This window comes from Gallus gallus, chromosome 5 (assembly GCF_016699485.2).
Source record: "Gallus gallus isolate bGalGal1 chromosome 5, bGalGal1.mat.broiler.GRCg7b, whole genome shotgun sequence".
In the NCBI taxonomy this organism is placed as follows: Eukaryota; Metazoa; Chordata; class Aves; order Galliformes; family Phasianidae; genus Gallus; species Gallus gallus.
In genome coordinates this window covers 2426288-2453915 of record NC_052536.1, presented here as the reverse complement: position 1 = coordinate 2453915, position 27628 = coordinate 2426288, and the positions used below count along the sequence as shown (strand labels likewise).

Here is a 27628-nt window from a genome sequence, read left to right as displayed (position 1 = left end):
AATGCAAAAGCTGAATCCCAAATGTTTCACTCTGTGATAATCTACAACTCCAAAGTATTACTCCTATATAAACAAATCCAAAACAAGCCAAAACTTAAAATACTACACCCTTTCAAATCTTCAAAGAGCCTAGAATCTAAATTTCAGTGTGGTGTTGGCTATCTAAGCATAATTCCTTCAAACACCTTTCACGTCAAATAAAAGGAACAAAATCTAGTCAATTAATATCTTCCTTTTCTCTGTTCTGACAACTCTGAGGACAGTGCCTATCTAAGCCTATATCAGCCAACCTTGAAACTCTTAGCAATAACCACAAGTGACATTTTCTATAATAAACATTTACCTTCTGTTCTACAAATCTTCCATGAGGTAACTGGGTATGCAGCTGCAAGGCTTTTTAGTACTTATGATGCTCACAATATGCATTTGCGTACCTGCAACAAGGCAAAGGTCATCCAAATACAAATTTACTCTCTTCCTTAATCATATAAAGAAAAAATTGTGACCCCAGCATCTGCCTGCTGGCTAAAATATAGCTTGAGTCAGAGCTGGTACAAAGCAGCTACCTATTTTCATGGTCATGTGTTGTAATGGCTGAACTTATGTGTTTCTGTTTCCATTTCATACGTCTAAACATGTCTTCACTGTAGATGCTACTCACCTGTCTGAAACAACAACAACAAAAAAAAAAGACATGCAGCCTCCCTATGCACAGGGAACCTAGAGGAGAGTCCAGTATTTGAAGAAAGGCAATGACACAGCCTTTCAGATGCAATGACACAGCTGCAATAATTGGGACTTGTCTGCCAGACCAAGTTTCTGCAAGTGATCACCCAGCCAAGTAATGGGACAAATTTTGATTATATTCCCTCACAAAAAGCAAGTGCTGATCTTACAGAAAGAGATGGATGCAGCCTAGCACCACCTTTCTTGAAAGGACTAGTTTCGTTCTTCTGTATGCTCATTCCAACCTTATCCTTTGCATCTCTAGCCTATTGGTTGCAACAAGGCACATCAATCTGAGAAACTAATCTGATAGAAATGTAACCTGAAAAAAAAAAGGGGGGGGGGGGGGGGTAGGAAATCATTTATTCACTTATCACTATTACTCCAAAACTGGATCATCCTGCACTCATACAGTTGCTGTATCTATAAGCAAGAAACACAATCCACAGTTGCACTCTGGATTACTCTAGTGATCCTCAAAGAGCTCATCACTAAAAGTGCCTCAAACAAGGGTTGCTTTCCTCAGTGCTTCAGTGGACCATCTGCAGTTCATGAGTATTTTTATCTAAGGATTTTCTAAAGGACCTCACAATTCTTTTGAAGCTAGACACAGGATTCTGAGGCAGCATTAGCTGAGGGATCATCATGGGTAAAGAGCAGACACAACAGCCAGCAGAGAGCCCCCAGTACAGTTAGAACCAGTGCAGAGCATAATCCTGTCTAGTCCCACACCTTCCCTCACCCTCATCACTTCAGCTCAGCAGATTCCCCAAATCTGGTCTGTAAAATATCCAATTTCAATAAAATGAAAGAGAATAATGTGGCCTTTTAACACAATGAGACCTGCCACCTGAGAGGCAAAGCATAATATCTGAAAACAAATTAGCCTGTGTCCTGTCTTCCCTATGACCTCGCTCTCCAAGGCAGCAGCTTTTCAGTGACTTCTTGAGTTATGACCAATTCCATACATTTCTGTCGGATCCTGTAGAAGTCTCCCTTGCCACTCCATCAAGACCCAGCCATATGTCCGCTCCCTGCTCCTCTCCAGATGCCCTCAGTCTCTGCCTGCCCAGAACGCTTCCTCCTAGCCCTCCTCTGCTCCCCACTGCAACTAGAAGCCTCCTGCAGCTAGGAGCACTTTTGGCAGGCACTGTGCCCCTCTTCCTTCTCACAGGACAACACTTAGGACAAAGCACACAGGCATCTTTACTAAACTGCAAACTAAACAAATAAAGTAAAAAGAAACATCAGGCATCACCTCACCTAATGTCCAACTAAGAAAATGATCACCTATGAATTAAAAGTTGTGAGCATCTAAACCTCTCATTAACTAGAAGTGCTACAGTGTTAATGAGCAATCAAAATTCAAAGGACAGTTTGCAGAAAGTTGACTTCAGCCTAAAAAGAGACATTTCAGCACTTTGCCCATATCTGAGAACCATAAAACAAGCCAACAAAATAACTCAACATGTTGGAGAAGACTCCTGGGGGACCCATGCATTCTGCTCCTGGTTGACCACAACATTTCTGTACTGTCCAAACTCAGTTTTGAAGAGTTCAAGCTATCAGCCATTCTGTTCCAATTGTCAACAAGGTCCAATCAGTGTGTTTCAACAGCTGGTTATCAGCAGCATGTTAATGCTTCAGAGCCAGCCTAGTGTACATAAAACACCTGCTCTTAGCAGGGAGCCACAAGATGGAAGGTAGATCCTCAACCAGTAACTCCTTTTTCACAACATTTAAACCAGTGTGAGATATATGGAATATAACATTTCTGCCTTGCTTTCACCTTCTGCATATCTGAATCAAAAAGTTAGGAGCAGGAGAGCATAACAATTTCCACTGGTATGTTTTTCAAAAAGGTTATTAGGCATGCAGGAGGCAGAGAGTCAAGGGGGGAAAGATGTCTAGGTGCCTCACATATTTCATGCTACCTGGTGTGAACAGAAGTAAGGCTGCATCTTTACATTCTCTAAACAGCTTGCCAGTTTAGCAATTCTGCATATAAATATTAATGAAGACATGACCATTACTTTAAAAGAAAAAGGATAGTGGATACATTTGCAGGGTTTTTCCTGCCTTTTGTTTAGAATACTGGGTATCTCAGAAGCCACTATACTTAAACACATCTTGCCCTTATTCATTTAAAACATAGCATGGGTTAAATCCAATCTTCCAGGTTTGTAACTGGAGCCAGAGAGCACTTGCACAGGTTTCTTTTCATTATTTCAGTGCTTGCTTCAATTAGCTTAGTACCTGTTTTGATTTTAAAACAAACACTGTATCTCCATAACATATTCCAATTGTTAAATGTGAATGTACAGCTTTCTATCTGCTCCTCAGCAGCCTCAGAAGCTGCTTGTGGTGTAGCCTGGGGAAGCATTCAACTTACTACAGTTCCAGCCAGCTCCCATCTCCCCATCCAAAACTGATTCACTAAATATAAAAATCTTTCACTACCAGCCTAACATCTATACCAATACAGCTTGCTGTTGCAAAGTGAAGAGCCAAGTTCTCTACTCAATATACCTATTTAACCACAGCAGTGCAATTAACTTGCAAGCTTCCAACTACCCAGCATGACAAAGTTTCTGAAGGACAGGTCCTAGGACATAGGTTAGTGCTAAATGTTAAAAGAATGAAAACATTTAAAAATCCAAAAAAGCTTTTAGTGATTCCTTTAAGACAACCTTAGAAACATTGATTTCATCTCTTCCTAGTTCTGTCATGGTAGGATCTTTCACTTCTAAATACTCTTCAGAAAGAATGACAGCACACGGATAGAAATTTAGTGTTAACAAGAATGAAGCACAGAAGACAGACCCAGGACGCACACAAAAATAGTACAGCAAAGCAATTGTGGGTTTTTGTTCCCCCCTTAGTGCTTCTTTAGCAACCAGTAGCAGATGCAACAATAACTTCTTTGGGAAGACAAGAGGGGGGAAATAAAAAAAGACTAAGTACTGCTCAAGATTCAGTGACTTCAAAAAATGCATAGGATGAGACCTTGAAGAGAAGGTCAATAGGTTTTATTTTATTTCTTATGAATAACTTCTGGATAACAGTTCCCCTGTTTACTAGTTTATTTTCACTCATTTTGCATTATCATGTCTAATTTCTCTGCTGTCAACAAAAAATAAAACCAACAGTCATCAAGAAAATCTTTCTTTGGAGGGCAACTTATTACAGAGCAAATAAATAACCAACAGGTAACTTGCAAAAGATCAAAGGAAATTTCACGTGATGAAAAGTAAGAAAACCTGAGTTGAGGTTGTTATCTCCCACATCATGACCAGACAACAGGTTGGCTGCCAGCTCCCTCCTCATATCATAGAATTATAGAATCATAAAGACTGGAAAGACTTCTAGGATCATTGAGCTCAATGGTCAGCTAATCCCCGCCATGCCCACTAACCATATCCCTCAGGCTACATCTACACCTTTCTTGAACACCTCCAGGGATGGTGAGTCTCCCCATAACATAAAGATTGTGTTTCCTCTTTTTCCTTTCAGGTTCCTCTCTGGACTGAATGCTCTCTGATACCTTAGACCAAACAAACTTAATGAATAGTAATTCAAAATTGGCTATTCCAACAAATATACAAAAACGATATAAGTGAGTCAGTGACGTGGCCAGTAGAAGAGATCTGCACCCACCATGTCTTACCCATAATTTCCAAGCAACATAACCCTACATTTTGTATGTTCTTAATATATGCTAAGAAAATAAATGCTTTCCTTTCCCACTTACTGTCATAGTACTATGGTACTGTAGGAAAAGTTTATGGCTAATTTGGGCGCAAAATGTTCACATCAAGAGAAAATAGTCTTACACCTGCGAGTTGTTTATAAATAGTGCCTTCCAGGATCAGGCAGTCATAGTCAGCTCCTTTAGTGGCAGCCAATATTTCAAACTCTAGCCTGGATATCTGAGCATTCTTGGCAGATTTTTCCAGAGGCTGATCTTGGCCAGTACTGGGAAGGAGCTATCAATGTATATCCAACTCAAGGAGTGAAAAGAAAAAGGCAATGCTGACTCTAATTTATTTTAAGGGGCTTTGGATCACAAAAGGCCAAAGCAGGTAGGAAGCAAACAGACAATTCTGAGTTAAACTCTACTAAATCACTTTTGAAATACGGATTCATAATGGGTGGGTTTTCAAGCATCTCAATGGCCTTTTCCAAGCCTCTTCATGGTTGGAAGACTCAAAGGCTGTAAACAGCCTACAAAGATCTAGATAGAAGGGCATAGCATGATTCTCCAACAAAGAAAATAGTTTCTGCATCTCTGCATCCACAAGTTACATGTTCATCCATCCTTCATTATATTTTGTCCTCTAAACTTCAGAAAAAAATATAATCTGCAGATTCACCTTTGTATTCTAGATAACTAGCATATAGTCTGCACATACCAGACTGTTCAATTAGTTTTAATCTGTGTTAATTAATCTTTTAATTTTCCAAGCTGTATATTAATGCATTTGAATCATGAAAACAGAATCTTTATCATCAAGTTGATTCAACAAGATAAAAATATTAACTGAGACGCATTTATCATCTTCTCTGCAGTATAAATCCTGTCCATCAAATTATGATATAAATTAAAGACTAATCTCTAAAAGTGTGGGATATCCATTTAGTATAACAAAACAGCATTTATGAACAACTGTCTTCAGGGAATGCTGTACTCATATTAGTTTAATACCTTTTGTATTCAATTTCTGTTTATTCATTAAGATTTGAGATCCATTTACCTACATATTTCTAAAACATCAGATATCTTGGTTTCAGAGTTCTGTGTTATTAATGCATAATAAATTTCAGCAAATACATGCTCGAGAAAGGCAATATAAAACAATCATTCGGTGTGTTACTACCTCATAAATTTTCACTTGTACTTTACAGAGATTGTCTCTGCTACATGACATTACGCAAAACAGCCTTCTCAACTAGTTATGCTGATGCACACAACTTATAATATCTATTTCTCATCCACTAAACAAGTGTGCAAAAAAAAAAAAAGGTCTCCCACAAAGATACAAATTCATCCACAAATAACCAACACGGCTACCACTTTTATTCCTTTATTGTTGACCTGCATGTTCTCAAGTCTCAAATTTTTAATTTTGCAAATTTTGGTATGCTGGCAAGTCAAAAACCACTATGCCATGAGTACAGTATTTCCTATTTTCTATGCAAGGGGAGATTTCGTGACTTACCCATAGTCAAAAACTATAGTGGTTAGGTAATAAGGTACCCCTAATACTTGTTCTCGCAGGTCTTAAGCACTCTGAAATTCAACATTTCTTACTAATCTCTTTGTAGCGTGTGTTTTCACAGACATGTGAAAGTTGAAAATAGCTTAACAAAATAAAAGACAGAACACAACTATATTAATGTTACCAAAAGCTTGTTAGGAGCAACAATATTTACAAGGGTTTACTGGTGTGTCAAGGACCACATTTAGGTTCACGTGTCAGGCTAAAACATAGCAACCTGAGCAGCTCATCCAACAACAAAAAGAATCAAGCCGAACATTCTGCTATTTCAGTCATTATAATCTAAACACCATATTCTTGAGCCATGCACCAGTGTTACAAAGTATTTCCCCCATTTTCATCCACGTTATTCATTTCTGTTATCAGAGACCCAAGGGTTTTGAAGCATTATCCTTACCAAGGTCCAACTTAAGACATTAGGAAAAGAAACAGTCTATTTTAACAGATACACAATAAGTCTGGAAAAAACAAATAATTGCAGTAACCCATCTGACTTGCAGAATGCAGCAGCAGCCATTAGCAACACTGGACATGTCTGTTTTGGCTATTACATAGAATTAGGCAGACTGAAACTACTTTGGCTCTTGCACAGAAGTACAAAGATTTAAGTGAGGCTATCATCCAATCCTTCAACTACACATAGTTTTAAACAGGTGAGTATTAACTCAGAATACTGAGATAACCTCAGGGCCAAGGACAGCAAGAGTATATTTTATTCAATCAAGATTACTCCTGCATAGTACATCCCTCTACCAGCTGCTGTCTCTGATCACCAAGATAAAGAAGTAGCTAAATTCAGTAGAGGCCATATCAAAAACCCCATGTGCCTTGCATTGTATAATCATTGCCACCTGTCTGGTTTGACCTTGGATTGCTGAGTACATGCATGTGTCCCTTGATGTCATGGTGTTGCTGTATCAGTGTCTATCCTCAATGTCCTCTCTCTCAAATAAGAAAAAAAATCCCTTAACATGGCAAGCTGATCTTGTTAACCATGACTTCAGAGAGCTACAGTCACCTGGAAAAGCTTGGAGAAAATAAAAAGTAGTGACAAGAAGGAATGATAGGGTGAGAGGAGGTAAAAAGGAAGAAACAGATGGATTTTTGTGTAACATAAAAAAAATTCTTATAGAGAGAGAACAGCCCCAAAAAGCAGGAATAAAGTAAGAGATTAGTATGAAAGCTGAAGTGATGGAAAAGTATTATGATTGAATAATGAAGAATTGGAGTTCTACTCTTGGTTATCCTTGTTCAGATGTCTGCTGCTGAACAGGAAAAAAGCCATCACTGATCATTTGGTCAAAAAAAGTCGCTGCCTTCTTCAAAGACTCCCTCAACAAAAGGTAACAAATGGGGATAATAATTCTGTACCATATATATGATTAGCAAAATTAAATACCAACAGGAACTTAAAAGAAACATTGCAAATTGAACTTGAAACAGAAGCAAAAAACAAGGTATTACTTGTATTACAACAGAAGGTCAAACTAGATGCAGAGATCCTTCAAGCCCTAAGAGTTGTATATACTTTCAGTTACAAATAGTTCAAGTTTGCAAGACATTGTGACACAATACACCCTTTACAACATCAAAACATCATTGAAATCAATACCGCTTATACCACAAGGTGTTTTTTCTGTTGTTTTTACAGAAACTGCTATTTGCTACTGTAACAGCTAATGAAAGAGACCTCTTCATTACGTCCTACACTGACAATAGGAAATGCACACAAGAAATAAGAATATATTGTATTTATGCCAGGAAAAAAAAAAAAAACATCACCAGATGGAAGCACACATTTGAAGAACAGCTTAACTGCTGAATCTCAAAGCAAGCAAGCATATGACCTAGTTGTCATTACGGAAACATGGTGGGACCACTCCCATGACTGGAGTGATGCAATGGATGGCTACAAACACTTCAGGAAGGACAGGCAAAGAAGGAGGGGCGGTGGCATGGCTCTCTATGTTAAGGAGTGCTTTGAGGTTACTGAGCTTATGACTGGGGATGATAAGGTTGAATCCTTATGGGTTAAGATCAGGGGAAGAGCTGACAAGGCAGACATCCCGGTGGGCATCTGTTATAGACCACCGAACCAGGATGAAGAGACAGATGTGGTGTTCTCTGAGCAGCTGGCAGAAGATGCGCGATCGCCAGCCCTTGTCCTCACGGGGGACTTCAACTTCCCCGACATATGCGGGGAATACACCTTAGCACAGAAGAAGCAGTCTAAGAGGTTTCTGGAATGTATGGAGGACAACTTCTTGATGCAGCTGGTAAGAGAACCTACGAGAGGAGCTGCCCTGTTAGACCTGCTGTTCACAAGCAGAGAAAGTCTGGTGGAAGATGTGGAGGTTGGGGGCTCTCTTGGGCAGTGACCACAACATGGTAGGTTTCTCGAGACTAGGAGGGGGAGTCCCCTGGGGCTCAGTCTTAGAGAGTAAAGGGGTACAAGATGGCTGGTTACTCTTCTTCAAGAAGGAAGTCTTAAAGGTGCAGGAGCAGGCTGTCCCCCTGAGCTGCAAAATGAGCCGGCACAGAAGACGACCGGCGTGGATGAATAGGGAACCATTCTTGAGGCTCCAGGAGAAAAAGAGAATCTACCTCCTGTGGAAGAAGGGACGGGCAACCCGGAAAGAATACAAAGAAGTTGTTAAGATGTGCAGGGAGAAAATCAGAAAGGTGAAAGCCCAGCTTGAACTCAACCTGGCTGCTGGGGTGAAAGGGAACAAGAAACACTTTTACAAGTATATCAACAGTAAGAGGAGGACCAAAGAGAATCTCCATTCTTTACTGGATGAGGCTGGGAATGTGACCACGGAGGATAAGGAAAAGGCAGATGTTCTGAATGCCTTCTTTACATCTGTCTTTAAAAGACAGACCGGTTATCCTCAGTTTTCTCCACTCTCTGACCTGGCAGTCTTGGCTGGGGAGCAGGCTAAACCCCTCACGATTCAGGAGGAAACAGTCAGAGACCTGCTACTCCAACTGGACTGCCACAAGTCCATAGGACCAGATGAGATTCACCCGAGAGTGCTGAGGGAACTGGCAGAGGTGATAGCCGAGCCGCTTTCCATCATCTATCAGCGCTCCTTGTTGACGGGTGAGGTCCCAGAAGACTGGAGGCTTGCCAGTGTGACTCCCATCTACAAAAAGGGCTGCAGGGAGGATCCGGAGAACTACAGGCCTGTTAGCCTGACCTCGGTGCCAGGGAAGATTATGGAGCAGATTGTCTTGAGGGAGATCACGTGGCATGTGCAGGACAACTGGGGGATCAGGCCTAGCCAGCATGGGTTCACAAAGGGCAGGTCCTGCTTGACCAACCTGATCTCCTTCTATGATCTAGTGACCCGTCTGGTGGATGAGGGAAAGGCTGTTGATGTAGTCTACCTAGGCTTCAGCAAAGCCTTTGACACTGTCTCCCACAGTATTCTCCTGCACAAGCTGGCAGCCCATGGCTTGGACAGGTACACTCTTGGCTGGGTAAGGAACTGGCTGGAGGGCCGGGCCCAGAGAGTGGTGGTGAATGGAGTTAAATCCAGCTGGCAACCGGTCACGAGTGGTGTTCTCCAGGGGTCGGTGCTGGGGCCTGTCCTGTTTAATATCTTTATTGATGACCTGGATGAAGGTGCTGAGTGTACCCTCAGTAAGTCTGCAGATGACACCAAGTTGGCTGGAAGTGTTGATCTGCCTGAGCGTAGCAAGGCCCTACAGAGGGATCTGGATAGGCTGGATAGCTGGGCTGAAGCCCAATGGGATGGGATTCAACAAGACCAAATGCTGGGTCCAGCATTTCGGCCACAACAACCCCAGGCAACGCTACAGGCTTGGGGCAGAGTGGCTGGAAGACTGTGTAGAGGAAGTGGACCTGGGGGTGTTGATTGACGCTAGACTGAACATGAGCCAGCAGTGTGCCCAGGTGGCCAAGAAGGCCAGTGGTATCCTGCCTTTTATCAGAAATACTGTGGCCAGCAGGAACAGGGAAGTAATTATCCCCCTGTACTCAGCACTGGCGAGGCCGCACCTTGAGTACTGTGTCCAGTTTCGGGCCCCTCACTTTAAGAAAGACATCGAGACCCTGGAGTGTGTCCAGAGAAGGGCAACAAGGCTGGTGAGGGGTCTGGAGCACAGGCCTTACAAGGAGAGGCTGAAGGAGCTGGGGTTGTTCAGTCTGGAGAAGAGGAGGCTCAGGGGAGACCTTATTGCTCTCTATAACTACCTGAAGGGAGGTTGTAGTGAGCTGGGGGTCAGCCTCTTCTCTCATGTGACTAGTGATAGGACTGGAGGGAATGGCTTTAAGCTGCACCAGCGAAGGTTCAGGCTAGACGTTAGGAAATACTACTTCTCTGAAAGGGTGGTCAGACATTAGAATGGGCTGCCCAGAGAGGTGGTGGAGTCACCGAGCCTGGTGGTGTTCAAAGAGCATTTGGATGTTGTGTTGAGGGACATGGTTTAGCGAGAACCATTGGTGATGGGCAAATCATTGGACTGGATGATCCTGTGGGTCTTTTCCAACCTTAGCAATTCTATGATTCTATTATTCTATATTAAGATATTTTAAAACACAGTGAAGCTGAAAACATGAGGTGGAGTTTAACTTCCCAGAAAAGGAAACTCCTAGCGCGCATGATAAACTAATAGTAGAAACTGCTTTACCATTTCCAAAATACATTTTGCCTACACCTCATTAGTTTTTATCCTCTTATTTCTTAAGTTAATTGAGTTACTCTATGGACCAGGACACATAAATAATGCACACCTCCTACTTAAATAAAAAACAGCAAAAAGTAGCAATTGCAACCTAAGTCAAGAGTCTTTAACTTACACGTCAGATTTTATATCTACCATTTCAACACATTGTCACAATGGGCCACCAAGCACTCAGTACTTTTTTATGTCACTATGACTACAAGAGAGAAAATTCCCTCTTACCTGTGCTCTAGCTCCCGGATGGACAGTATAACTCCCGAAGTCGATGTCTTCTGTTGAAGGGTCACCAGAAACGTGAACTCACTTTTATTCCGAAAGAGATGAACCAACTTCTCACTCACGTGGGGCGCTGCATGGATTTCTCTTTCTACATCTAAGAATTTAATTTAAAAAAGAAGGGGAAGGGGGAGGGGGGGGAGAAGAGAGAGGAACAATGGTCCAGTAAAAATGCTAAGTCAAAGATTCAGATTACATTTTTCATTTTCCCGTCGATATTTTTCATTTTCAAGAGACATCTACCACACGCTACTGCTGCATTTCTTCAATGGAAAAAAAAAAACAAATGGCACCTAGTCAGCATGCCCACTTGTCACTTTGACAAGTTCACAAGTGGTCAGCTACTGATTTTCTGACAATTTTTAATGGGATGCTGAGCCATTTGTGTCTGCTGTGACCAGATTAAGTTGCTGTAAATAAGGTGTGCTGCAGTGAGATAAATAGACTCCTAAATTCTGAGGAATCTCAAGCACTGCCTCTCCCCACACAATTCACCAAGCTTCAATTTCAGTTTTTACCATCAGCTCCGTTACCATGTTTCCATCGTATATCAGAGGGAACCTGTCCTTGTGCTGTGTAAGGCAGAGATGTATTATTGCTAATAACGCTATATAGCTGTGCTTCTGCCCAAGAAATAAATACAAGACATGCTTGCAATATGCTATCGTTTCAGGGATTTCTCAGTTTAAGCCAGCAAAGCATGACAGCTCATGCAATATTTATTAAAACTGTGGTGTGGCCAGACAGATCTAGAAATATTTCAGTCTCACTAACCCTGTCCACGTCCAAGCAGCAGCACGCCTTCTCCTATTTCATCTTCTAAGATTCAAATGCACCATCTCCCAACACATTCAGTTTTATTTCATCCTTTTGTTCACAATATATCATCACTCCCCCAAGATGATTAAATGACAAAATGGAGAAATCATGGCATTTCACCTTCCCACCCCTTGTCATGTTGCTCATGCTGGGCCTTTGTCACACATTCGCAAGACCTGTGCCGCTTGCAGTTCCTGGGTGTCACAACCAATTAGAAGCCTAGCAAGCTTCCTTTAGAAAAGGTTTACTTTGAAGCCAAAAATGCCATCACAAATTCTCAGCTGGTGAAAACTATATAACTCTATTGAATCCTGAGAACCTGGCCCAGCACGAGTGCTGTAATACACAAAGGAGTGATGAGATTTACAATTCAGAATTTCACTGCGGGGGAGGGGGGGAAGCATCATTAACTGAGGCTTTGCAAACTGAAAGAGGAGGCTGGCTTGAAAACAACCTGAAACTCAAACGTTGACTATGGAGGGAACGGCACACACTGAAACCAAACTCTAAGGAAGAAGTATTCAAGCATGTTGTGTAATTGGGTGTCTCAGCTTTTCCTGTACAGCTTAAAGCCCTTCAAATGAGCCTCCACAGTCAGAATGCATAACACACTCGCACTTTGGAAAGCTCACCTCTGAAAAGTACTGCAAATTACACATCAAAAATCACAACTCATCACTTAATCTTTGCCAGAGGCTCAAATTCACCTGATAAACAGATATAAGGTCCACCTTACAGCAACTATTTGTCTTTCCAATACCACTTCCATCATAGGAGAACAAAGCTTCAGAGAACAGTAGTTTCCACAACCAACACAAAGAGGAATGGAAGAAGAAAGCATAGAGTACAGAAAAGGAGCAGGTTTCATGTTTACCTACAAGATTTCATGATGTCTATCATTACATTCATGCAGCTTACGAAGCAAATATTATTCCTGGCCATTAATACTACTAGTCTTCTTTGAAACAGGTGACACAACACAAAGTATTCCATATACCAGAAAGCTCTCCAGTATTACACCCAACTGCTAAATACATCCTCTACTACACTAACTTAACACACTTTCCACTTTTAATGACTGCCAATTTAAGACACACAGCCTGTTTGTGACCTACTACACAGAAAATCCATTGGTACCAAGTACCAAAGCACAAGTACAATTCAGAGATAAAATTCCCAAATGTTAACAGCCAAAGATAGCTATTTTGTTTTGAAGCCTAAGAACCCTTGTATCTTGCAATTGTTGTTAAAGGCGCTACACTCATCAGAAATAATATATTGCTTATCTGAAGCTCTCAAAAATTGTGTTAAGTGAAAGCATAGGCAGTGCTGCCAGTGAAACACATGCAGAAGTTTCAATCAAGTCATGCAAAACCCAACATGTTCTTATAGATGGTCCCAGATATAAAGCCATATTCCCCCTCCCCCCCCCCCCCCCCCAAACATCCACCAAATTTTATACAAATACCAGGCTGCTTAGTCAGATTCATCAGTGAATAATCAATGAACTGACTACTCCAGTTAGAAACGTGCTTGGAAATACCATGTTTTATTCTAGACCAGTGCTTAGTCACAAATACACTAACAACACGTACGTTGATTAAAAGCAGTGTCTGCCAAATCCTGAAATTCCAGAAATGTGGGTCCAAATGGCTAGATACAAACATTTAGGTGCTGCTTTGCAACATTATTCTAAAGTAACCTATAACAAGGAAGCTTTTTAGGTTTAAAAAAAAACAGTCAATACACTTCTAAGGATGGAGCTGCTCATTACCAGGCCAAGGAGGTACCAGTGCATAAGAACATCCTCTTGCTGCACAATCAAAGACAAAACTGCAGGTGTAGAAACATCTACTGCTGGGATAACAACAAGGGGTAGAGATGGGGTTTCCCAGTAGTTCAGCAGTGAGATAGCAGGTGAGACCCAATAGTCCACAACTGGACCTGGGAGCAGAGGAGCCCCTGAAGGCTCACAGGGATCCAGGAGTTCACATCCATGGGGCAAGGTGCACGTGGCATGCTGTTCCAAAGATCATGTGCCTCCTGGGGGGATCGCAGCAAGGAGGCACACACAGGGCCTCAGGGACAGTATGGCAGGGCTACATGATCTCCAGGTATGCCATCAATTCATGTTTTGTATCACTTCTGCAGGAAGTACCATACTAATGAATTGGGAGTACAATCCACTTAAAGAAAAGCTTTCTATTTACAAGCCAGTTTTCACTTCAAAAAAAAAAGAAAGAAACAAACACACACACACACACACACCCTGGACACCGTCACCGCAGATGCCCAAAGGGAAAATATTTTTTTACGCTCTCTATAAAAATAACTGCCTGCTTGTAATGAAATGCCATATTTCCTAAATAATATAGAGTAATATAGGCTTATACAGTAATCTTCAGTGAAATGTCGCTTCATGCCTGAATGATAATGCAATCTCAGCAATAAATGAAATAAATAAATAAATGCAGATACAACTTCCATATGCCCTTCTATGTGATTTTATTTTCTTAATGTGAAATACTGACTGTCTGGAAGGCTTTTTAAATATACTAGAGTGCTTCTGAAAGAAAAAAAAGAACTGACAATCTGAAAGTACAACAGATACAAATCATCTCACAGCATCAAGTGAACTTTCCTCCTTCAGCAAAACAGAGAAGCGCGAGATACCTCTACATTAAGAAGGCAAAGCAGGCAAAGTTCTCAGTGTCAATAACCCATGGTACGAAAGGGAAGGGAACTACATGACTGTTTGGACTGGAGCTCAAAGCCTTGAAAAAAATCACACAACTGGTCTTATAAGATGAATTCCAATCCATCTGGGAAATCTTTATTCTTCACTAAAAGTTTCCATTAGAAAAAATTACTAAAAATGCAGGTCTTAACCAAACTGGATCTTCTGTAGCAAGATACGCTTTGTCATTAACTACCTTGCTTTAGCACTTTTTCATTTTACTTCCTTATTTCAGCAGGGAACACAGAGCATGTAGCTTTATTGGTAACTTCAATCATTGCAAAGCTATTTGTTTAAACGCGCTTTTGGGACATCCTTTGCACAATCACGCCGGACAAACACACAGAAATTAATCCTAGAACAAGAGATAATCTGGATCTCAGTGACAGCAGTTAAAGAACCGAATGTTGCAGCACATTGGCTTCTACCTTGCTATGGGCAAAATCCAATAAGTCCTAAATCTCTCTATAGTGGAAAACACAGAAATAAATAACTTACTCAGCACTCCATTTTTAAGACAGCAGCTTTTCAAAATGGAGCCAAGAGTAGAAGTGGCAGTGTCCAGAAGTTGCCCGGGATGGAAACAGAAGACAGCGCCACAAAACCCTTCTCAGTGAAGGCAATGGTTCACCAAAGCACAGACTCCTTTCTCCATGTTGGTCCCACAGACTGTCTCTCAAAGAACTAATAAAACCAAACAGTGCTTGTGCCAGATGCCCCTGCTGTCCGTCTGCTCCTGTCCCTCTACAACCATTTCTCAGCCCAGACAAGAAGGTGACAGAGCCTCACCCTTCTCCCTTCAGCTACTACCAAATAGGCTCACAGAAGGCATGATGTTTTCCCACAAGTACATCTCTACTGCTAGGTATTCTCACCAGCACAAAAAAAGACATTCTAATTGCTTTATTCACTCCTGCCTTGCTATCTCTGCTCAGAGTTGGTAATAAACAGTAGGAAATCATGCTCAACAGCACAGCTTTCTGAATTATGATTATTCATTATAAATCACTTTTTACATGTTGATTCAAACAGTGTTCCTCAAGAATAAGATCCATCTGCAGTGAAATGCTTGACGATTTTAATATGCAAACCTCCTACAGAGATGATGTCTCATTTTAATTATTCTTTCGGTTTAATGGGTTTTCATTAAATTAGAGGAAGGAGCAATTATCAGGGTGAATAGCTAATGTTACAAAGGTAAATTCCCATGACTATACAGCAAAGGCAGTTCTGCTAGAGAAGGTGGAAAAACAGTATAACGTGATGTAAACTCTTCTTTTGCTCCATGCAAAACTACCCTGGCAGTAAACATTCAGATATTACTGTCATTCTGATGTATGTTCGTCAACTAGTTTACAACTAGGTCTTGCCTAACCAAATTAATCTAGCATTCAAAATTATAGATACATTTCATTCCATTCAGGAAGCTATTACAAACCCAGTCCTAAAACTCCAGATGGCAGGGAGAGCAGAATTCTGAGCCACTAAAGAAATGATACTGCTGCTTATCAGCTCACTGCTTCTCCCCAGCCAATCAGTTAGTTGACTTAGGGGCTTACTGCCAGGCTCTTGGCTACTTGAAAGCTCTCCCAACCTGAGCACTGGCTGGAATGACCACACTCATGTTAATTAAGTTGTTGTTCAAGAGGCTAAGCCTCATGTTTACTTTATCAGCATTTCAACCTGAACCAGAGAAACTGAGCTGCTCTGGGATAAGCGGAGTAGCAGATATTGTGCAAGACTTAGAAATGAATACACACCAAGAGAGAAGGAAGCCACCTCTGTTCATCAAGTCCCAGCCCAAGCAGGGGCAACAGAGCGGGCACAGCAGCAGAGCTGCAGCAAACCCTACATTGGAGGGGCAGCCCCTCTTGTCTACATTTGGGCTTCCCATCTCCAGAGCCCTTCTCATTTCCACCCAGGCAGACAGAACACTCAAGGCAGGAGCCAGAGTCATTCTTCCCATGACAGAAGCACAAGCAACAGACTTGGGTACACACACAACACAGCAACTGACGCCACCTTCCATGCATTTGGTGGGTACAGAGCACAAGCATGAAACTCAAGTTTGCCCAAGGGCTTTGCAACAAGCTCGCTGTCAAGAGCAGCACTCACTTTGCTGCACGTTGCCTGCTGCTCAGGCAGCTCCTTTTCCTCGTTTGCAATATTTCAAGCAGAAACAGGGTGTGAGCTCACCTCCTCAAGTAGGCTCAGCTTTGTCCTCAAGGGACTCGTACTGAAATCAACACTATTTACAAATGGATGATCCCTTAAATTAACTGCTTACTCCAGAGCTGGTAGAAATGCTCCAGAAGTTACGCTACCGCTAGCAGTGCATCATCTGCTCTTAAATCATGTGAGTTAATCAAATTACATGCCTTGTTAGTTAATTAGTGCAGGAGTCACTGATTATAACTTCTTTTCCACTGTTTATCTATATTAGCTAGCATATCGCATCACTGCAATTGTGATAAAGGCTGCTGTTAACAAATTTTGAAAATAACAACAGTTCAAAAGAATACTGACTGCACTAACAACACAGTCCCAAGGAGCAGTCTGAACAGAGCCAGCAACCCTGGGTGCCACACTGGTGAGCAGCACTCATTTCCAGGACTTATTACTGATGCAGCACAGTCCAGGGCCCTGCTTCAGAGAATGTTAAGTGTCGATGCCACACAGGATAACGAGCCACCGAAAAACACAGCTTCTGTTCTGGCTTCATACAAAAGCAAACCCAGCCATCTCTTCCTTCCCTTCTACAGAACACCTTCAGGTAAGCTCAGTCACAGCCCCTCAAAATTGGAAGTGATCTCAAAAAAAAAAAAAAAAAGGTAACACACTGAACTTGGCAAAACATGGTCTTTAGCCACACATACAAGTAATCTACGTTTAAATGAGGATGTTACCAGAAGGCGGTGAGTCTCTGGAGCCAAAAATCAGATAGAGAGGATACATTTTGCAAGTAACTACTGATGGCAACCTGGGCTCACTTCCTCCATCTATAACCCCCCCACCCCCCCCCCCCTCAGTGCATTTGCCATCTAGAAACACACTTGACTATGCACAGGGAGTGATTGATTTGTCATTTTAGTAATTTTAATAATTCTAATTTCTCACTGACAGAGAGAACCTATAATCCAGATTTTCAGAGTAATGCCAAGATCCCAGCAAAGCAGAAGAAGCCAAAAGCCCTAATTGCTCAGTGTAGAAGATCCCAGCCTCACCCCAACAGGACTGCACAGAGAGCGGCACTCATCTCCCTGGTGAAGGCCTGTGTCCTTCAGCATGCATATCTGAGCACCAGAACTCAGCAGTTGTTAGCTGATCCTTAAAACAGAGGCCTCTGGCTCAGTTTATTTGCTTGCAGAGAGAGATAGCAGTGCCCAGTGCTACTTCTGGCAGCAAACAGACCTGGCTACATCCACACAGAGGTTTTGATTTACAGTCCAGTAAAGCCTTTTAATCACACGAATAATCCAACTAAAGGCAGTGAAATTATCCCACAAGTTCAAAGTTAGCATATGATGACATGCTCTTGTGGTCAGAAGCTCCAACAGCAGCACTCTAAACAGTTGCTTAATTATTTTTAAGGCATTTTGCTTGCTTACTACTAAAAATCATATGCTTTTTCATTTTCTTTATGCAATTTGTAAACAAACATGCGCCATGAATTCATTCTCCCTCCTGTTTTCTTTACCTCAGAAAAATCACTCGCGTGTTGCTGCTGAAGAAAATTAACTCCTGGCTGTCTGCTTTATTTACTAACAGCATGATAATGGCACAGGGCACAATGCATTTGTCAAGGCCTCTCTCTGCTGAAGTATAATTTCTCCTGTCAGCCTCTTTACAATTACATTTATATTGAAAATTGTGGCCACCCTTGTTTTGTGGAACATAGGCAAGCACACATTTATACCTTCGCCCCAAATATGTATCAATTCCATCTCTGTGAAGCACTGCACACAGTCCTCCAGCAAAGAGGCACAACCACAGCTAACGTACTTAGTCATTCCCCACAAGTTCTATATGAATTATTTGAGAGATGTAACAATTTTCAAAAATGCCACAATAAAAACTGTTTTATCTTTTTACACCATAATTATGATTTTGAGCATCGCTTTTCTTATTTCATCCAAGCACACCACAACTCATGAATAAAATATGACAACTTTGATAGCATCCATTGCTGTGGGTTCATCCGTAACAGCAAACGTGCTCAGGGTACTAAGTGCTCCCTCTTGCTCCACAAGCCTTTGTTTCAGAAAATAAGCTTTTATTTAAACAGAACTGCCACATGTGTCCCCCTTCTTTGCATTTCTTGCCGTTAGCAATAACCCCAGCAATCATGTTTACTTTTTGTTTTAATGACTACATTTTGAAACAATTAGGATAGCATAATGCTAGAGAAGAAGAATATCCCATCTGAAAGCCAGTACTCACAAGACATCTAAAACCATTAAAAGCGTTGCCAGCATCAGAGAACAAAAGGCTAACAGAGAGAGAAACACTATAAAAAATAATAATAATAACAACTCTATTCTGGTTTTGTAAATAATTACAATGAAGTAAACCTAAGCAAGTCCCCCTGTTTTGCTAAGAAGACTACTGTAACTAAAACTGCAGAGTCCTGCTTTGACAGCTCCTCAGTAAATTCCCTTAAAAGGAAGGCTGGAGATAAAGGCCAGTGCATGAGGTTTCCAAATCACCAGCATTTCCCAATTTATACTCCAAATGTCACGTTCTAAGCTACACTGCTTCATCTTTCAAACAGCATGACAAATATCTGCGGAGACCTCCACAGACCACAAAAAACCATGACACATGCATCAAGCCCACTCTCCTCCCACACTCCTTGGCTTGGTTGTTTTTCCTAGTCCTGAGAACAGGCTCTGAAATTTCAGCAGTGGTACATGCAATGAGCAGAGAGAGAGAGAAGCAGAGGCAGATTGGTGTGCCGGCTGTAGGCAACCTTTCATCAGAGAAGCAGTGAGTATTTAACCTCCAAGATTCAGTTTCATGCTTGTTGCACTCACAGGGCATCAACGTTACCCTTGCAGGTTACAAAATGTAAAAGAAAAAGGCAGGAGAAGGAGGACCAGTGAGAAATACAACTGCCTTAACAACACCAACTTGCCCACTGTAGGAATCATCTGTTCACCCCACTGCCAACTGGAGAACTCCCAGCTTCTAATGAAGTAGCTACCCGTATGCACAGGAGGAACGCAGGCCCCTAAAGCAATCCCTGCAGCTGCAGTCATCCTATACTTTTTTTTTTTTTTCCTATTTATAGCAGAGAGGATCAGTGGGATATTCAAAAACATTAGCAGACAGGGTAGGAGGATGGGAAATGGGAAAACCGTAATAAGAGATTTTAAGAAGCCAGAACACCAGCCCTCAGCTAAAGTACTGTGTCAAATCAGTGATTCATAGGTCCCTCTGTTGTCAGAATTACAGAATCAGTTCAGCTGTTTTAACAGGTAGGCAGCCTACGTAACTACTGATTTAATGAATGTTTTAGTGGACACCAGGTGCCAAAATCTTCTGGTGCATTTACTTGAAAACAAAAAAAACCTAATGCTCTGCATTTTGTATCATTGAATAGGCCACAAAAGGCAAGGCAATCACATGATATAATGCCATAAACCAGCACAGTATGACATGATTACTTCTCACCATTTATGTGGCAAAAATGAAAAATGAGGGAATACACATCCCCCTTGTGTCATTTATACACCCACACTGCAGGTGGCAAGATTGATCTAGAGTTTGGCATAGATGTAGGCTAAGGTCTCAAGTAGCTTCTAATTTTTATTCTTGATAGGTAGTTGAAGACAGCAGGGCTTTTCACTGCAGGAAGTTTTCCATGCCCATCCCTTGCATTTAGTCTGTTATCTGCTTTTATGTACCTTTTTAAGATACAAAGTGTTAAAAAATAAACATTATCATGTCTTTTTTCATTTAATTAAGCAGAACAAATAGAAATATCCCTATCAAACAGACATAAACATGTTTCCATTAAAACTGTTCTGAAAATCTAAAGACCACTCTTGGGGTTCAGAGTACCCATAAAGAACCACCTGACTTCACTGTCTACAGTGAGAATCCAGTACTTCTGTTCTGTGAGCCATTTTACCAAGCAATGCCCCTATTCTGCTCTCTTTCATCCCAGCATTTGTCCCACAAGCCAGACCTGCAACACCAGGCACAGGGCTCTCCACCCAGGGGACTCACCTCAAGACAGAGGCACAACTCCAGCACTCACCCCGCATCGTTTCAGCTTCCCAAGGCTATCACTTGCACACATGCCTGCTCTGTGAAACATTACAGAATGATACTCCTACTGCACTGTAATTCTTATTTTCTAAATAAGTAATTAATAAAACCTGATCATGCGCAGTATAATAAGACTTAAAAGTATCAGGTAGCTCATATCCTTTGTGGGGAAAAAAAAGACATTTTTGCTGTGTTTCTGTTCTGATGAAGATACAAGAAACTCAAACCGTTATTCTCACTTTATCTAAATTGATTTCCTCTCATTTTAAGGACCTAGCTGCTCATGCGGCACGGGAAACATGCCACATTTACCAGCAACATCAAAAACCAATTCCTCCATTCCCCTCCCCATCCACTGAAGAGTACAGACGTTTTGCTTGCTTTCTGCTTATCTTCCTTACAGGACTTTGTCAACAGTTTGCCAGAAGCATTCCAGGCTTTTAGCATACTATAGAAATACTGAAGTGCTTCTCCCACATCCCTCTGTACTTACCACAGTGGCAATGAAGATAGACAAGGAGAACAATTATTATCTCCCAGCACAGCAAAAATAACTGCCAGAAGCAGAGGCAATACGTGCTCAGAATTCTTCCCTCATCATTAAAGACATGATGGGTAACCCCAAAAAATGTTAAGTGTAACAGAAAGCAGCATGACAACAACTTCCAGGATGGGAAAAAAAAAAAATTGAAAATCTGTCACTGTATTTTCATATGACCATGTTTCTATTTTAGTCTATGCTTATATTTTATTTTTAGGAGGGTGTGGGGGTAAAAAGGGTACAATGAAAGAGAAACTCTGTGAGGGTTTACAAATTGTATTTCCGTGTGACTATGTGGGATACATTTTAGTCTTAGGGCTCCAGGGTAATTCAAATTGAGACAGGAGTGGAAACTGCCAACACTGGGTATACAGAAGCATCTTAAAAACCACGTCTGGGCTCCGGCAAAGGGAATAGCAGATTGTCTAACTTCAGAGCATGAGAACACTGTTCAGTAGTTATGTCTCAAGTAATCGTTCTTTTCTTGATGACTCAGTTCACTCATCTCCACCCAGCTCATTGCACTCTGATTCCAGATCATCTCCCTCTGCTGAAAATGGTCAGTTTTGCAGAAAATATAAACCCCCTAGACTCATATCTTCATTGCCAAAAAAAGCAACCCTACACCATTTACACAAAACACACTAAAACATGAGTCATACTAAAAGAATAAACATAAATAAGAAGTTAAGCAGGCGTCGCTATTGAAGCCACAGAGAAAACCTTGCTCAGCCCTGCAGGAACACATGTTACAATACCATCCTCAGTGGCAGAATCACTCACTGCTTTCCAGAGGGCCCTTGCCTCAGTCAGTGCACAAAGCAAAGAACAAAGACCAAACACCTGTTAACAAATAAGGATTTTCTCATTTTTATTGCTCAAGACACACCTTGAACAGTAAATCTACCATATTTAAATCCTTCTCTGAAGACAGAGCAGACCACGACCAAGTTAATTATTCTAGCGCAGTATCTGAGACTCTGCAATTAATTAATTCTCTCCACACCACTGCTGTTAGAGGAAAGGGTATTACTACCTCAGCTTTACAGGTGAACAACCTAAGCAGAGAAAATTAAGGTTCCAAGTCACTAATTAAATACACAAAGTTTTATCCTCCAAAAACATTTGTTAAAAAATTAGCACAAAGCACAGACACCCTACGGCACTGCTAAGTCTGAGCTTTCAGTGCTTTTTCCCCAATTTTGCTGCCTTTACTGCAAGCAAACCTTCACCTGAGCCCTACTCATCCAGTGTAAGACTGTAGCGCCTAAGTTTCCCAGATGCTCACCTCTCCCTCCAGGCCACATCTCCCTGCAGCTCCGGTGACTGTCCTCCTTATCCCCATGCCCACCTCCCATCCCCTCAGCTCAGCACCCTTGCACTGCCCTTGTCACCGTTTTCTGCTCAGCCACCACCAATTCCCTCCTTGGCCTCTAGCTCCTCACCACAGCTGTTTCTCTTCTCTTCCCTTCAACTATCTCCCCGTGAGTCCCAGTTTCCTTGCCCTGCCTGTCACTGTTAATCTCATCCAACTATTACTCACATCCATTTCCCAGCATCAATCTGTATCATTCCATGCCTCTCAGGTGAGCTCATTTATCCCAGCTGCATTACTGGCTCTTTACATACCCCTGAATTTCCAGCTTTATTTCCTCCCTTTTCAAGCTTTCAGAGGTCTGGGGAAGCAGGGCAGAAAGCACAAGGGAAGCGACAATCTCAAAGAATCTAAGCACCTGCTCACCATCCTGCTGAAAGACATGAGCTGGAGAAGCTGCACTTTCCTTCATCACCTTCAGGCGGGGCCACCAAGGAGCAACAGGAACCTAGATGCTCGTACACACCTCCCAGTTTTTCCACAGAACTGCCATGGATCCAGGCAGGCACCCATGAAAGCACATCAGTGAATTTAGCCACTAAAACCTTCTGGCATCTTCACTCTTAGCAGCACTTGACAGAGCAGCTTTCACCCCACAAGCCTCCACCACACAGCCAAGCCCAGGTGCTAATCCAGTCCTCAGCCAACAGAGCCAGCAGCCCCAAAGCTCTGAGTAAATCCTAAAATGCACTATCCTCTGGTGTTAGTCATAGGATCATTACAGTTGGAAATTACCCTAGAGATCCCCAAGTTCAACTCCAACCCACCCCCACAGACCACATCCCTCAGTGTCATACCCCCACAGTTCTGAAACATCCCCAGGGATGGTGACCCCTTGAGCCCCCAGGCAGCCTGTGCCAGCACCTCACTGCTTTGACAATAAATTCCTAATATCCAACCTGAATTGTGGGAGATCTCAGTGAAAAGAGAACAGAAATGGTCGAAACTGAGCACTGAGGAGGCAGCAATACTGGAAACGCTACCATGCACTCAGGGCAGCAGGCTGGGCTGCCTGCACAATGCTTTCACTCACACAAAGGATCTTTATTTTACTATTGCACACTTTTCTCACAGATACTGCAACTCTGCACTTGGGTAACACAGGAAAAAGAGGGTAAGATGCAAAACGTATCCACTTCTGAACACAGACCCATGCCAGGTGCTGAGGTGCTGGCAGCAGAGATACTGTGAGGAGAATCTCTGTGAGCAGACATGAGCTCACTTCCAGAAGGCTCCCACCACTTCCAGAAGGTACCAAGGCCCTCGGGGCAGAATGTCCCTGCAGTGCACTCTTGGCACCTCAGGAAATCATGTAGAAAAAAGGGGCAAAAACCACAGCTAAGGAGGCTGTGCAGGCCACCCAGCTGCCAGCCGAGGCCAGTGAGGGGCTGTACCCAAGAGAAAAAAAAAAGCAACACAGTAAATCTCCCTTCCTTTCCTAAAGTAAAAGCATCCCTGTGGAAGGCAGGAGGGAAAGACCTTTGTACCACTGCTGCTCCAAACCTCTTCCACATGACATTGGTGAGATAAGTGCTCTGCTCCTCAGAGCTGAAGTAGGAGTAGGGCTGAGGTGTGGCGTACCCTCCCTTTCTTCGCTTTCCGCTGGGTAAAAATTATACTGCTTGCACCTCCTGTTTGCTGTAAACCTCCTAGGAGAGACCACAGGAAGTAATGGCCCTGGCTGATTACCTTGTGTTAAGAGCAAGTGACATACTGAACTCCAAAAGTCATCTTCAAAGGGGTCTGGAAACACCTTCATGCTCTGAGAGAGGAATTAGCAAGTCAAGAAGGGAGCTGTCTAGAAATCAGGATCCATAATATCCTGAGAGGAAACAGCTACAAGGAGGAACACACTGCTTCTGGAGACACACAGGAACGTACTGGGAGGCACCTCTGCCCTGCAGCCCTGCCTTCCCCTTCTACCTGAAGCAGGACAACCCTCTCATTGCAGGAACTGAACAAGATTTCCTCTTTTCTCACAAAACAGTGCTCTGTGCTCAAAGATACTTGCTATTCTTTCTCCTTTCCTGTCAGAGGAAAATATAACTGTATAGAAAAGAAGCCAGAAGTAACCAATACAAAGCAGGAAGGAGCATGACTAAACTCTGTGCTGCAGGAGTCACAGGCCAGGTGTTTCTCTTATAAATCCAGTGCTTGTTTAACATAACTAAAAGAAATAGTCAAGCAAGAAAGGACTGCATACAGGTAGACCTTCAACAGTACGTGGTGGTGGTCAAAACTACTTCAAGCTGCAGATAGCACATAGAGGGAAAAGACAGTTTCTAATTTAAAGACAAAGTTGAAAAATTTTGTCAGATTGGTAGGAAGGGGAAAAAAGAAACCTTAATCAACTTCTTGTGGGAACTGCTTTGTACGTAATGACTTTAAGCCCCTATCAAAGAGGTTCAAGAGTGGTGTTGAGGGAAGAAGAATTAGAAAGAAATGAGAGTAGCTGACAGGTTGTAAAAGGAATAAAAATTTTCTTCCACAATGAGAACTGAGCACTGAACAAAAGTCACTGATTAAGGTAATCACAATGTAACAGAGGCTAAAGATTGGGCTTACTCTGCCTAGGATAAAGCTGACCAGCTAAGTGCCTCCTCAGGCCTTACGTATAACTAAAGCCTTTCTCTGCCTCTGAACCTTCAGGTTGAGGTTTCCCCCATGGAGGCAAAATAAGCCCTGCTTCTCTGCTATCTGAACTATAGGACAGGACTGAGCTCCATTAAGCAGGACACTCGCTGCTCAGTGCTCCTTAACATACTAAAATGTATACCATAATCCTGTTATAGTAACTCCAGTATCGTTTCCTCGTGTTGCTAAGATAGCATTCACAAATGCCTTTCATGCAATTTTTGTAAGACATTGTTGTAATGCGTTAGGTGGATGATCAATACTTTCAATACATTTGAGTTAGATTTCCCACCCAGTCCCCTAAACTGATTCTCTGAATTCTTCAAACTCATGGCTGGAGGCATAGAGATGTGGGGTTGGACACCAAGACCATGGGATCACATTCCCCAGGAGCACTCTAGTCATGACTTTCCCTTCACCTTCTTTTATCCTTTCCTGCTGGAATAAACAGTCTGGATGCAACAATTATTCCCCCCTACTCTTTCGATTATTGACAATTAATAAGACATCACAATTTTAGGGATAACATGGTGTTTGGACAATTGCAATTGTGAGTTAGAAACTAAATTTCATCTAATTTGTGCCATCAGCATCTACACCACTTTTATAATTTCCTCATCCCCATTTCATAGAAAATGGGACTGAAACACCCAAGTAATGGAATTGATCAATCAAATAATAATAATAATCAAGCTGAAATACTCTATTAATCAAAGAAAAATCCCAATAGGATCACTCAGATGACTGCACTTAATTGCAGGTTTCTATGCTTTTCTGAATTAGGAACCAATTTGCTTGTCCAAGAGCAACTCGCATCTCTCGATTGTCACTTTGGTACTGTCACACAGTTTGCAATGGAGTCAAATTTGATTCTTTGCCTGTAAAACTGCATCACATGGCAATCCCAGTTTCAGTTCTTACTATCAATATTATAAAATCAGAATACTGCACTGGCTACAGTTGAGGTCGTTTTGGACTCCAGAGAAAAAGTCCTTCTACGTTTCCTCTGTGATACACCAAATCCTGAGGTCAATCCCCAGAAATGTTGTAACAAACAGTACTCCTGTACAGTACATCTAATGTACATCTAATGCCACTGATCAAAAAAGTCAAATTAAAAATAGTCATTTATCTTCCTACTGTGCATTTCTTCTATCACTCCTATTCCTCCATTTTTTTTATTTTTTTTTTTTATCTTTTTGCCTCTAAATACAGCTGAAAGAGTGTCCAAAACTCATAAAGCTTTCAGCATCAAAAAGCTTGATTCATACAAAAAGAATCTTGCTAGGGAAAACCATTCCCATTTTCACTGCAGTGGTATGCAGTCTGGTCTGGGGCAAAATTACTTCTTCTCTACCTCATGGATTTAGACTTGCAGGGATGTACAACGTAACACTCCCAGTTTGAACAGCTCTAGTGAAGTCATTTCAGGAAAAACATCTTACAAGTCAGAAAACGTTCCCTGGGGAGCATTTGTCAAAGCTCAGAAGCCCTATTACATTGCTGTAGAGACACAGCCAAAGTGGGGGTGGGAAGCAGGCAAAACCACCCCTGTGAAAACCACATATCTGACAACTAACTCACAAAATCACCTTTTCTTTCCCTAAACTAGGGGATTCTGATTGGTGAAAGCACAAAAGTGAAGAGGTCTCCTAATGAGGCACCCTTATCAGCAATCAGCCTGCCAGGTGTGGTGGGACCTCTGCGGCCTGGAGCCCCATGTGCTGACACAAGAGCAGCAAGGCACAGCACACACCAGTTACTGACACCTGGTAAGAGCTAATCATGGCAAAGCTCTGCTGAAAGAGAGCAGCAAGTCCAGCAGGATACAGACATTTTTCAACTAAGCACTAACTTTCAATCTTTTCTTTCCCCCAGGACTATCACGTTGGCTGGATTTTTGTGAAATTCTGTGGGGAAAAGAATAATTCCTTCCAACTTAGACTTAGCAGTTGCCCATACATCCCTGTGGGTTCTGTACTAGTTTTAGGGTATGGCAAGATAAAAATTGAAATTAAGTATCTTCTGGTTCCAGCCAAAGGACCTGGCACATAGCCTAACTGTAGCTGTAAAGTAAGTCACCTCCATTACTAAATGAGACTTCATACAGCTGCTGACATTTAACAAATAACAGATAGGAACAAGAAAGGAAGCAGCCAGCAGGCAGCCTCAGACTTCCATCCTATTCAACAGCAGCAGCCAAAGTGCCCTCACAGACCTCTCCCAGGAAAAAGCAATATTCCAAAGGTCTTGAGTCT

General features: G+C 42.0%; 1 protein-coding gene across 9 annotated transcripts in view; it reads right to left on the bottom strand.

The window, feature by feature from the left end:
* Positions 1-27628, bottom strand: part of NELL1 (neural EGFL like 1) — a 286028-nt gene that overhangs the window by 252485 nt on the left and 5915 nt on the right. For all 9 annotated transcript variants that reach the window (XM_001234166.7, XM_015286235.3, XM_015286242.3 and 6 more), the window contains one exon: positions 10938-11088. In XM_001234166.7, coding sequence (XP_001234167.3) covers positions 10938-11088 — 151 coding nt within the window. The remainder of the gene's footprint in view (positions 1-10937; positions 11089-27628) is intronic.